This window comes from Lithobates pipiens, unplaced genomic scaffold (assembly GCF_037356315.1).
Source record: "Lithobates pipiens isolate NorthernLeopardFrog02 unplaced genomic scaffold, aLitPip1_a1.2 Scaffold_30, whole genome shotgun sequence".
NCBI classification, from domain to species: Eukaryota; Metazoa; Chordata; class Amphibia; order Anura; family Ranidae; genus Lithobates; species Lithobates pipiens.
Genome location: NW_027507791.1, coordinates 62,527,967 through 62,540,838, shown reverse-complemented (window position 1 = coordinate 62,540,838; position 12,872 = coordinate 62,527,967). Strand labels below are relative to the sequence as shown.

Genomic DNA, 12,872 nt, shown 5'->3' with positions numbered 1-12,872 from the left:
CTGATGGCTCCTTCCAGCAGGATAATGCACCATGTCACAAAGCTCATATTTTGCCACTGGTTTCTTGAACATGACAATGAGATCACTGTACTCCAATGGCCTCCAGTCACCAGATCTCCGATAGAACCCCTTTGGGATGTGGTGGAATGGAAGATTCCCATTGATGTACAACTGACAAATCTGCAGCAACTGTGTGATGCTATAATGTCACTATGGACCAAAATCTGAAAATTGTTTCCAAAACCTTGTTGAATCTATGCCACAGAGAATGAAGGCAAAAGGGAGTCCAACCCGGTACCAGCAAGGTGTACCTAATAATAAAGTGGCCGGTGGGTGTATATGGCACACAGTGCTTTCTATTGGTTGAACTGCACAGAGTGAGACCCGTAAGCTGCAATCTCCTAAAATGCTGTAATCACCCCTGCAGCCTTTTAGCTTCTGCAGCTGTTAAGCTGTCAACTAAAATAGCAGTGTTCCCGTATGAAATGTTTCTGCACGTAGCACACCTATTCTGTACAGACACGTGGGGCTTTGGCAGTATGCTATTATTGCTAAACCCTTACAATCAATGCCAGTCTGGGACTATAGACAGCAGTTTTACAGGGCTGTGCTGTGCATTAGCAACACTTTACAAAAAATAGTTTTTTTTTTTTTTTTTTTTTTTTTTTTTTTGTAGTTTCTATCATATGTATACAGACTGCAATGAGAGCTTCTGTACAATAATAGATATCAGTAAAGATTAACCACTTCAGCTCCAGAAGGCTTACCCCCCTCCCTTCCTGACCAGGCCATTTTTTTGCGATAAAACTAAGTTGCATGGTCATGTGACCATATAACCAAATACAATTTGATGTCTTTATTTTCCCACTTTTCTTTTGGTTGTATTTGATCACCTCTGCAGGGTGTTTTGTGCTATAAACAAAATACTGACAATTTGGTCTAAAACATCCAATTACATATCTTTGGTGAAGGAACAAATCCCAATAAGTGTATGTTGATTGGTTTGCAGCGTCTACAAACTATAGGATATTATAAATGTGTCGGCTGTTTTTTCAGGATTAGTGGACAAATTGGACTGGCTGACACTTTATTTTTATTTTTTTCCACCAGTGATAAAAATATATGTTCTGTTACTGTACTAATGACACTGGCAGGGACGGGGTTAACACTAGGGGCAATGAAAGGGTTAAATGTTTATAGGCAGTGCTTACTAACTGGGGGAGGAGCTTTTACTACTTGGAAAAAAGTGGATCTGTGTTTTTCACAGGATCTATGTCTTCTGTAGTCCAAAATAAGTCTGCCCTGTTTACATAGACTGTCATTCTGTCAGAGTACCAAACGGTCGTCAGGTCTGCGGACCCGCTGATCGGCTCCCTTTGTGTAAACTCACAGGGGGAGCGAGCCGGTGTAGTGTCATATTTTGCTGCCTATCACAGAATGCTATGGAAATGACGTTGCCGCCAAAAATTTTGCACTGCGCATGCGCGATGTGTTACAAATGCTTGCACCATGCGTTCCAGAGTATTTCCGACAATGTAGTTCAGTGAAACAGAAGATAACAGTCAGATAATGTCACGGGAGTGAGGGGAGGTAATCGTGACATTATCTTTAGACAGAGCAGAGAGCGGCGGAGAGAGAACAGATAACTGTGGCTCAGGGAGGGGGATTACCTCCCCTCACTTCTCTGACATTATCTGACGGTTTCACTGGTCTGCATTGTCGCAAATCATTTGGAACGCATCACACATGCGCAGTGCTAAATTTCTGGCGGCAACGTCGCTTCCGTAGCATTCTGTGATAGGCAGTAAAATATGACACTACACCGGCAGCGCGTGCTCGCGCCCAAACCTGGAAGTGCAGAATTGTATGTAGTGATTCTGCAGAAAAGCCTGCTATGGGACGGTCACTAAGTGGTTAAAGTTTATACCCTCACAATAAAAGTATGGGGGGGGGGGGGGGATTCTGTATGAGACTTGGTAGGTCTGTGGGAACCAGTTTCTGGAAGAGGCTGGGGAGTACTGTACCACACTGTGGGGAGGTTGTTGAAGAGCGAGACTGCAGGTCACTATGGAAGGTTAGGGGATTGGATCTTTAGCTGGCCGGAGGCCTGAATGAGGGAAGTTGGCCCTGCGAACCATTGTTCTTTTAATCAATACGAGGCCTCGTGCAACACGGAGCTTAAAGTGAACGAAAAAATATTTGTGTATACTCTATCGGCTGCATAAGAGCTAGGGGAGGAGAAATGGCAGTACACTAGTCTTCCCAGTGACTGGTGCAGTAGGGTGGTGCCGACACCAGCCTGATCATTTGAGGAGGGCAGGGTGAGTTCCCAGCCTAGCTAGAGAGCTTGGTGTGGTCAGTAGGATAGGAAAGCAGAGCAACTGGTAGGAACACAAATTTTGCACAAAAGCAATACAAAGAACAGCATACTTTCCTATAAAAGTACACGGTACAGCAGCCATATCAGGAATATGAAGTGTTGCAGTAACCAATGCTTTAATATTCTGGCCAATGAAAAGCATGAATGCTCAACATGTTTAAACTCAGGTATTCATGTTCTCTAAAATAAGTGCGTCCCCCTGTCCAGAAGGATGGAGCCAATGTTTTCCAGGCATCATTCAGAGTCCGCATCTGCTTTCTGGGCTGAGATGCTGGCTCAGATATGATGCCTTTAACCCTGGTGCCTGTGCCATTCTTGGCTGTATTTGATGTCTGACACAGATCAGCCTGTGCTGCAGCTCCTCACCTTTTGACTTGCTACAAAGTTGCTGTTGTCCAAACATTTGAGAGGAGAATGTGGAAAGGTTTGGGTACAAGAAGGTGAAGCTTTTTGGAAAATTATAGTTGCTGCTTCTATGTGAGGGGTAAAGGAGTTGTTTAAAGGCCCACTTAATTGTTTTTACAACTTTTATTTTTTTATTTTTTCAAGATTGGAATTGATGCCAGTCATGTCAAGTTGCCAAGATCTTCAACTGAGGCGGAGGTAAGAGGAATATGGGTAACATTCAGGACAGGTGGGGGGGGGGGTGGGGGGGCTAGTAACGAGGACAGGCAGAGGCTGGGGGGGAAGGTCAGGTAATCAAAGCAGAGGCTTGGGTGGTGGGGGGGGGGGGGGGGGATGTATTGTGACAGGCAGAGGCTGGGAAGGGTTGGGGGTAAAATTTAGGACAGATGGAGGCTGAAAGGATTTGGGGTGGTAATATTAAAAGCGGGGGGGGGGGGGGTGTTAGGTCAGGTGGAGGCTGAGAAGGGATGGGGTAAAATTTTAGGATGTAGGCTGAAAGGTTGGGGGGGGGGGGCGGGTGGTAATAGTCAAAGCGGGTGAAGGCTGGGAGGAAATATGGGGGGGGGGGGGGGGGTTGTTAATGAGAACAAGGGAGTCTGATAATTGTGTCTCTTTAGGTATTAAGCAAGATAAAGTCGATTAATGAGAATCCAGAGTTACATGGTCTGATTGTTCAGTTGCCTCTGGATTCAGATCACAAAATAGACACAGAAAAGGTCACCAATGCAGTGTCACCAGCCAAAGATGTTGATGGGTGAGTTCTGTTATTGTGCGTTTTTGTTTTTGTTTTTTTTTGTTTTTTCCCCTCTATAGATGGGCACGTGGTGTTCCCGCTCCATCCCTGTAGTGTTTCCTGCTAATTGGTGCTAGGGATTCTTGACGAGCACAAATTGGGTGACAATATAAGTGTCCAGGAACCCTAGGCTCTGCCTGTTGGATGCATAACATGAACATGGCTGTGCCTGTAAAAAAAAAAAAAAAAAAAATTGTAAATCAATCCTATTCTTGTGCAGGAACGCATGATATACTGTATAGTATGACTGTTGCATTTCAGTCAAACACAGCCCTTCTTTTTTTTTTTTTTTTTTATGATTTTCTAATGCATATTCCTTGATAAAGGGAGTGTTTGAGCCCCAGGATTTATTTTATTTTTTGGATCAATTGTTTAAACATCACTTTGGAGTCTGACCACTGGCTGTAGCAGCACAGACATGCATGCCCATGGTTTGTTGGCATTCAGACTGGAGCTTTTGTTCTTTAGCTTAGACTTCTCTTGCTGCTTTAGTTTCACAATCTCTGGATTGCCCCTACATGAACACTTGGGATAGATCTGTGGAAAAAAAAGCAATCCGCGCCAAATACTAGCGTAAATCCAAATCTAAATGTTTTCCATTTTAAAGTAAGACCTAATTACATTAGGCGGAACACAACACCTTCAGCACACCCCCTTTTTCTATTGCATCCCTACAATTCGGCAGAGGGTGCAACACAATTAGCACTTTTTACCTATTTAATCACTGTTCTTTCACCTAAAAAGGATTTTATAAGACTCTGCAGCAATCGTAGGTCTCTATCACCTGGCTTATATTTGTTTTTTATTAAGAGTGATAGTGCCACATCTACATCCCTCTATTACTTTGCAAATTGTACTACAGCCATGCCCTTTAGCAAAGATCGTACACAGAATGTTTGGTGCACAACCAGCTTTTTTTAAGCTTTGTATGCCAAGCGCTCGCCCCCGCCGTCCTCTTCGCCGCTCAGCCTGGCCGCTGATTGGCTGGAGTGGATGGATTGAAAGCAGCACAACCATTGGCTCCTGCTGCTGTCAATCACATCCAATGACGTGGCATGACGGGGGCAGGGCCATGTGATACAGCGAGCCGCTATAGTGCTGCTGCACTCTGACATTTTTTGGAAAATAATTCAGGACGGGTGGGTCACCTCAGTTATATCCCGCAGTTGCATGCTGGAGTTTGCAGGGGGTTACCCCTCAGGTTTTTAAGATCCAGCGTTCCCTCGGATCCTCCAAAAATACTTGTTGCTTCAGGCACTACATAATTTAGTGAATCAAGGAGTGATTGTACAGGTTCCTGTATCCGAAAGAGCAAACCTGTTTTACAGTTTTAAAAACCAAATGGGGTCACAAAGCCAATTTTTGGAGCGAAGATCCCTGAACGAGTATCTACTAATTCAGTCATTTCGGATGGCATCTGTCGGCTCAATTGTAGCCTTGCTCCGGATAGAAGGCCTTTTAGCCTCCATCGATATAAAGGACGCAAATTTTACACATGCTTATCTTTCAGCCTCATCAGAGATTCCTATGATTTTTTGCTGTAAAGGAACGTCCTTTTATGTTTGTGGCTCTACTCTTTGGGCTTGCTACAGCTCCTGGGGTGTTCACAAAGGTCCTAGTGCCAGTACTGGGTCTTTTAAGGGCCCAAGTGATTCTGGTGCTTGGGTATCTGGATGACCTTCTCAGAGATCACTCATTGCAGGCTCTAGAACAGAGCATAACTTGCACAGTGCGGTGTTTGGAAAGCTTCAGCTGGATCATACCAAAAGGTCAGCCTTGAAACCATCTCAAGGTCTAAAGTATTTAGGTCTGATCCTAGATACGGTCCAAGCAAAGGGCATTCTTGCCACCTGCAAGGATCTGTACCCTGAAGAATCGGGTGCGTCAGATAAGGGGCACCAGACAACCTTCCATTTAGCTCTGTATTAGTCTTCTAGGGAGGATGGTATCTTCTTTCGAGGCGGTGCCCTATGCCCAGTTCCATTCCAGGTCTTTACAACAAGACATCTTGTTGGCTTGGAACAGGAGAGGACAAGCCCTGGTTTATCCAATGTTCTCCTCGGGCATGCCTAAACTGGTGGTTACAGGATCAGAACCTGCGAAAGGGAAGATCCTTCCTCCAGGTAACATGGAGAGTACTGACTGCAGATGCCAGTGTCAGGCTGGGAAGCAACTCTAGAGGGGCTCACAGCTCAAGGGAAATAGTCAAGGACTAAACACCCTGCCCATCAACTTCCTGGAATTACGGGCAGTATGACTGGCCCTATGCGGTTATGGACGGCGGAGGTTCAGGACTGCCCTATCTGGGTTCAGGCTGACCATGCCACTGCTGTGGCCTATATAAACCATCAAGGCGTTACCAGGAGTTCAGCTCTGCTGGAGGTGAACCGCATACCAGCCTGGGCAGAGGGACAGGCGCTGATTCTATCAGCAATCCATATCATGGGAGTAGAGAACTGGAAGGCAGATTATCTCAGCTGCCAGCAGATCTGCCCAGGGGAGAGGTCTCTACACCCAGGGGTGTTCTGGGAAATTTGCCAACGTTTGGGATGGCCAGAGGTCAACCAACTGGTATACAGGTTCAAGCTACAGCAGTTTTTGTCCTGAACAGATCCTTTGGCATTCGGAGCAGATGCTCTGGTAGTTCGTCATTCTGGTGGCACCAGAAGGCCCTGGTTCCCGGAGATTTTGAGACTGACAATAGACGCTTCTGCGGTTCCCTGATTTACTGTGTCATTCCTATATGCCACCCCAACTTACAGCCGTCAAAATTACTGTGGCATCTCGGAACCAGTGGCGTCTACCCTAGTAAATGATAGAAAAGCTGTCACTCGGAAGATCTATCATAGGGTCTGGAAGACTTATTTCTTAGTGTAAAGCCAAAAAATTTGCATCCTTGAAAATACGTGATTGGGAGAATTTTTTTTTTTTTTTTTTCCCGCACCCACATTGGGTTGCCTATGTGTCCCTGGGACTTGAACTTGGTGCTGTCTGTGTTACAGAAACAACTATTTGAACCCAAGTAGAAGTGATCACCGCAACTTCCTAAATCGTGAATAGTGTAAATGTGCTAAAACAATTAAACACGTATGACAATAGAATTGGTGGTCAAAGTCCAAAATATCAGGTTTGATGAAGTGTTTCTTCTAAGATATATAAATTCTTCTTAACACGCTCACTGTGGCTTCGCAATGGCTTAATGCTCCCAGAGCTCTTGCTTCAGTATAGTCAGCCTCATCGATCTCCTATGGTGAAGACTGGGTTACAGCTCCAAATCTCCAATTTCAAAGTGTTGAAGGTTCCGATTCTGGATGGTGTTAGCCCAGGCTCACAACTCCATGTTAGGTGCCAAACTTTCCCTTCGGGGCTATCAATTACACAATCATCACAAGGTTCAGAATATTATATGCGAACAAAAAATTTACCTGTCATAGTGTAAAACGTGTAAACAATAAAAATTCAAAAGCCAAATGGATTCTTGCGTTAACTGTAAAGTGCAAACGCGGTGTTAGAGGGGCCTGTAAGTGGCATCTATGCATCTGGCCATGCCCTACGCGTTGCGTCACGTGACTTCATCAGTGGAACCGGATTGGTTATCCCATGCTTCCATTTATATATGGAAACAGGAAATTTATTAACGGCCATCTTGTTGCAGATAAGCTCCTCCATCATAGCGGCCATTTTCTGGGTTAGTACAAACAGACTTAGGTGGTTGCTTTGCTGGAGATCATGTCTCCTACGCAATGGCAGCCATTTTGCAGGTGATAATGGTAGATACACTTTTATTTTATTTGCATGAGCTAACAAGCAAGAAACTAAACAAAACTGCAATGTGGTGGTTAGGGATGAGCCGAACACCCCCCCGGTTCGGTTCGCACCAGAACTTGCGAACGACCCCCGCGTTCGGTACGAACGTTAGAACCCCATTGAAGTCTATGGGACTCGAACGTTCGAATTGGAAAGTGCTAATTTTAACGGCTAATATGCAAGATAGTGTCCTAAAAAGGGTTTGGCGACCTGCCTCAGGGAACATGGGTCACTGCAAAAAAAAGTTTTAAAAACTACTGTTTTGGCGGGAGCACTGATTTTAATGACGATTAAAGTGAAAAAAAAGTGAAATATTCCTTTAAATATGGTGCCTCCCGTGTTTAGAACAGTCCCTGCACAAAATGACATTAAACGGAAATAACACCATTTAAAAATGCTTGCGGTTTTAATGTTATATCTGGTTCCTGCAATATGGTTGAAAATCATTGAGAAAAAGAAACATGGCATGGGTAGCCCTCCCTGCCCATTACCAGCCTATTTGGGTCTTGTACGCATATTAAGGGGAACCCCGTACCCATATTAAAAAAGGAAATGCGTGTGGCCCCCAGGCCCTATATACTCAGAACAGCAGTATACAGGCGGTGCAAACAAGACAGGGACTGTGTAGGTTTGTTGTGTTAAGTTGAATCTGTTTGTCATTTTCAACCGGTACATTTTTAAAGTGTAGCTCCAGTCAAAAAAACTATTTTTAAGCTTTTTGGAAAACATAGGGAAGGGTTATCACCCCTGTATAATTTGTTTTGTCATCCATCTTTTTTCATCTCACTTGCTGCTGTCTCCTTGCGTTTGCAAGTAGGAGATGTTTGTAAGTTGGATGTTTGAAAGTAGGGGCCTGCCCTATATTATAGCGGTATGTACTGGGTACAGAGCACGCAGACAGCACGCACTATCTCCTAACACTACTGACTGCAAGCTCTATTATTAACCACTTGTTAGCCCAATGTTTGCATAAAGTGAAAGATGAAGCTATGCTGAGTAAATAGATATCAAACATGTCACTCTTCAAAATTGCACATGCCCGTGGAATGGCGCCAAACGTCGCTACTTAAAAAATCCCCATAGGCGACGCTTTAAATATTTTTTTACTGGTTACATGTTTTGAGTTGCAGAGGAGGTCTAGGACTAGAATTATTGCTCTCGCTCTAACATTCTCGGCGATACCTCACATGTGTGGCACATGCGAGCACATGGGGACATGGGCGCTTTAATTTTTATTTTATTTTTTTATTGTTCATTTTACTTTATTTATTTTAGTTTGACATTTTTTTCCCAAAAATATATTTTTGATCACTTTTATTCCTATTACAAGAAATGTAAACATCCCTTGTAATAGGAATATGGGGTGACAGGTCCTCTTTACAGTGAAATCTGGGGGGGGTCAATATGACCCCACATCTCACCTCTAGGCTGGGAAGCCTGAAATAAAAAATAAAAAAAAGATTCTGGCTTTGATCGTACTGGCGAGTTGGTAGAAGCACCGGAGGGCGGTGAGGGGTGGGGGATGTCTATGGCTGGGTATTTCAGGGTATCACCGAGTATGGCTGGGTATGACAATTTATGGCAGGGTATTACAGAGTATTGGCGGGGTATTGGCGGGGTACTACAGAGTAATAGCAGGGTACTGCAGAGTATTGGCGGGGTACTGCAGAGTATTGGCGGGGTACTGCAGAGTATTGGCGGGGTACTGCAGAGTATTGGCGGGGTACTGCAGAGTATTGGCGGGGTACTGCAGAGTATTGGCGGGGTACTGCAGAGGTTAAATTCGGTGAGCAGCGATGTGGGCACTGCAGATGCTGCCCACATCGCTGCTGACACCGATCTCTTTCCCCTCCGCTGTACCGATCGGTACAGAAAGGGGAGGGAGGAACAGGCGTCATAACATGACGCCGGTTTGTTTCCAAGTGATCACTCCGTCATTTGACGGAGCAATCACGTGGTAAACGGCCGCTATGAGCGGCCGTTTACCGTGATGCGCCGGGTCCTATGGACCCGGCGGTCACGGATGCTCTCGAGTGCGCACACCTCGGGGCACGCGAGAGCAGAATTCTGGGAGGCCGTTAATTAACGGCCTCTCTGAGTTAAACAACCGCCCTGAAGCCGTTAATCGGCAATGGGCAGTTGTTAAGTGGTTAAAGCTAGATCACTAGCTATATAGGTGAGGTGAATATAGTGGTGTATACTGCAGTCAGGGCACAGACAACAACCACTACACAGCAGCAAGATAGGAAATCAGCCAAAAACGATTGGTGTGTACTGTGTTGAAGGTACACAGAACACCCACTGCTTCAGATGCAAAGTAACACACTACAGGAGGCCGCCTTAAAGGCGGCCTTATATAGTGTGGGGCGTGCACTACACAGCCTGAGCTATGATTGGCCACAGGCAGGATGCCTGTGGCCAATCATGGCTCTCCTCGCTGCCGGCGCTGCGATTGGCCAAGCATGCGGGGTCACAGTGCATGCTTGGCCAATCATCGGGCAGCAATGCACTGCGCCAACGCAGTGCATTGTGGTCCGCGCGTGCGTCACTCGAATTTTGACGCGAACGGCCAAAACGTTCGGAATTCGCCGAGCGCACGAACAGCCAATGTTCGAGTCGAACGTACGTTCGACTCGAACACGAAGCTCATCCCTAGTGGTGGTAAAGAAACTACACATAATGTTGCAGAACTGTGTGTGTAGTATGTGTGTGTGTGTATATATGTATATATATATATATATGTATATGTATATGTATATGTATATGTATATATATATATATATATATATATATATATATATATATATATATATATATATATATATATATATATATAATTTTTTTTCTATATCTTTATTTTTTATTTTTTTTGTTACTTTTTAAAAAAAAATCGTGAATGGGACATGCCATGAGGCTAACACCTGACCACTTAATTGGGAATTATGGCTAAATGACTCTAAACTAATAAATCGGATGCCATGAAAAATGAACCAATATACGTTCCTGAGGTGTATAATCAATAAAATATCAAAAATTGCTTAAACAATTAAAGGCAAATTCAACATTGAGCCCACCTGGTGATTCTATGCAAGAGAGAATTTTATTTAATGTCCTTCCCTTTTTTGTTTTTCCACAGGTTAACAAGCATAAATGCGGGTAAACTTGCTAGAGGAGATCTTGGCGATTGCTTTATTCCTTGTACACCGAAAGGATGTCTGGATCTCATACGACAAACAGGTGGAATGTTTTAGGAACTAAGGCTTGGCAAGAGTATTTTACCTGGGTATTTTTAGTCTAGATAATGCAGCAATCTGCAGCTCAAGGGTCTTGTTAAAAATATTACTTTTCTATAATTCGTGGGGGGGGGGGGGGGGGGGGTTATTTTTATTTTTTTTTCTCTTATGAGTAAAACTGTTCATGGTGCCAGTCAATTGCCTGCAATGCAGTGTTACATTTCCTTGACTAAAATATGACTAAGACGACATTTTAGTCAAGACTATGACTAAAATTGAATCTAATATCACAACAGCTAAATTTGTCTGTAGTGCATGTTCAAACCTTAATACCATACATGATAAACGTGTGTGTGTGTGTGTGTGTGTGTGTGTGTGTGTTTTTATTTTTTTTTTTTTTCTTCTCTCCCCCTTCCCTTCCAAATTAACAATGCTCCAATGCTTATGGCTGCTTTACACCATAAACTTAATGTAGCCAGTAAAGCCTACCCACCCAAATGGCTTGGTATTTAACCCCCTTGCCGGTGAGCGTATGCAGATGTGCCTACTCAGCTTTTGGGGATTATACTCGCAGCTGCAGGCATCTTCCCGGTACTATAATTTTTTTATTTTTCGGTGATCGGCTTTCCAGATATAACAACCGATGTGGCTAAAAGCCACTTGGCTGTTATACCGGAGGAGCGGGAGAGGACCACACTCACTCTCGCCCTCGCACTCTCCCTCTATTTTTTTTTTTTTTTTTTAAATGAGAATTTATTTTTTATTTAAAGCGTTGCCGCCAGCTTGCGCAGCAAAGAAACCGCATATGGAATTTGCGCCCACATATGTAAACGGTGTTCAAATCTCACCTGTGAGGTATCGACGTGCTCGTCAGAGCGTGAGCAATAATTATAACACTAGCCCTCCTCTGTAACTAACCTGGTAACCGTAAAAAGAAAAAAAAAAAATTAAAGCGTCGCCTATGGAGATTTTTAGGTACCGTAGTTTGTCGCTATTCCACGAGTGCGTGCAATTATAAAGCGTGACATGTTTGGTATCTATTTACTCGGCGTAACATCTTTCACGTTTATACAAAAAAATTGGGCTAACTTTACTGTAAACAAGTTTCCCTTTTCCCAAAAACGTTTAAAACCCTGCACAAATACTGTGCGACATAAAATATTGCACCGATCACTATTTTATTGTGTGTGGTTCTAAGTATTTTTCTAGCAAAAAATGGGGATTTTTAACCCGTAAACACCATATGTCAAAAATGGGCTTAGTCATGAAAGGGTTAATCTGTTCAGTCAATACTAAACGCACTCTTGGAGCCAATGAGAGTCAAATTTACCTCTTAAATTTCATGGACTTTAATGGTAAATTGAAGTTACTTTAATTTTAGCATAGTTCCCTATGGTGATTTTCTATGTTTGTCTTGATATACATTGCATTTATTATATTATATCTATGCTTACTCTCTGTACTTTCTCTATGTACCAAATAAAAATCGTTTGTAAACAAAAAAATTTTTTTTAGCATAGTTCCTTGTTTGCTGGATAGCAGTAGTCCTCGACTATATTTGCAGTCTGGATTCTCTCTATGTAACATAGATTTAAAAATGCATTTTTTTTTTTTTTTTTTTTTTCTGTTTTTCCTATTTTTTCTTACCAAATGTTTGTTTTATTTTTTGTATGTTTTTTTTAGGTGTTCAGATTGCGGGGAAACGAGCTGTGGTTATTGGACGCAGTAAAATTGTTGGTGCACCAATGCATGACCTGTTGCTTTGGAACCATGCTACAGTTACCACCTGCCACTCCAAGACTGATCCACTGAGTGAGGAGGTAAGTGCCTTTATATATTGTTTGGGAAAACATTCGATCGTGGCGGAGGGCACTGGAGCGCAGCAGGAGGCCCTCTCCCTCTGCCGATTTAAAAGTGATCTTGCGGCGGATCCGCCACAGAGACCAATTTTTTTCTGAAAGCAGACCACCCTCTGAAGAGGATACCGGAGTTATGGCAGCTAGCTGCTGCCATAACGATACGCCTTTGAAGTACCGACTAACTACGGTGGGCGGTCCGGGAGTGATTTAAAAAATTTTTTATTACTTTTGCCGAATCCCGTCCACGGCACACCAATGTACGTTGGCAGAATGGAATGGGTGCGCAAAATGGCGTACCCGTATGTCATTTCGTAATCCCAATTTTCAAAATTGTCGCCCCCCCCCCCTTTTATTTTTTGCGCTAATAAAAAAAACAAAAAACGACAAAGGTGATC

General features: G+C 43.5%; 1 protein-coding gene across 4 annotated transcripts in view; it reads left to right on the top strand.

Moving 5' to 3' along the window:
• The window catches only part of MTHFD1 (methylenetetrahydrofolate dehydrogenase, cyclohydrolase and formyltetrahydrofolate synthetase 1), a 116,553-nt gene that overhangs the window by 15,859 nt on the left and 87,822 nt on the right, over positions 1–12,872 (top strand). For all 4 annotated transcript variants that reach the window (XM_077464341.1, XM_077464342.1, XM_077464344.1 and 1 more), the window contains 4 exons: positions 2,930–2,983; positions 3,403–3,539; positions 10,522–10,622; positions 12,302–12,438. In XM_077464341.1, coding sequence (XP_077320467.1) covers positions 2,930–2,983; positions 3,403–3,539; positions 10,522–10,622; positions 12,302–12,438 — 429 coding nt within the window. The remainder of the gene's footprint in view (positions 1–2,929; positions 2,984–3,402; positions 3,540–10,521; positions 10,623–12,301; positions 12,439–12,872) is intronic.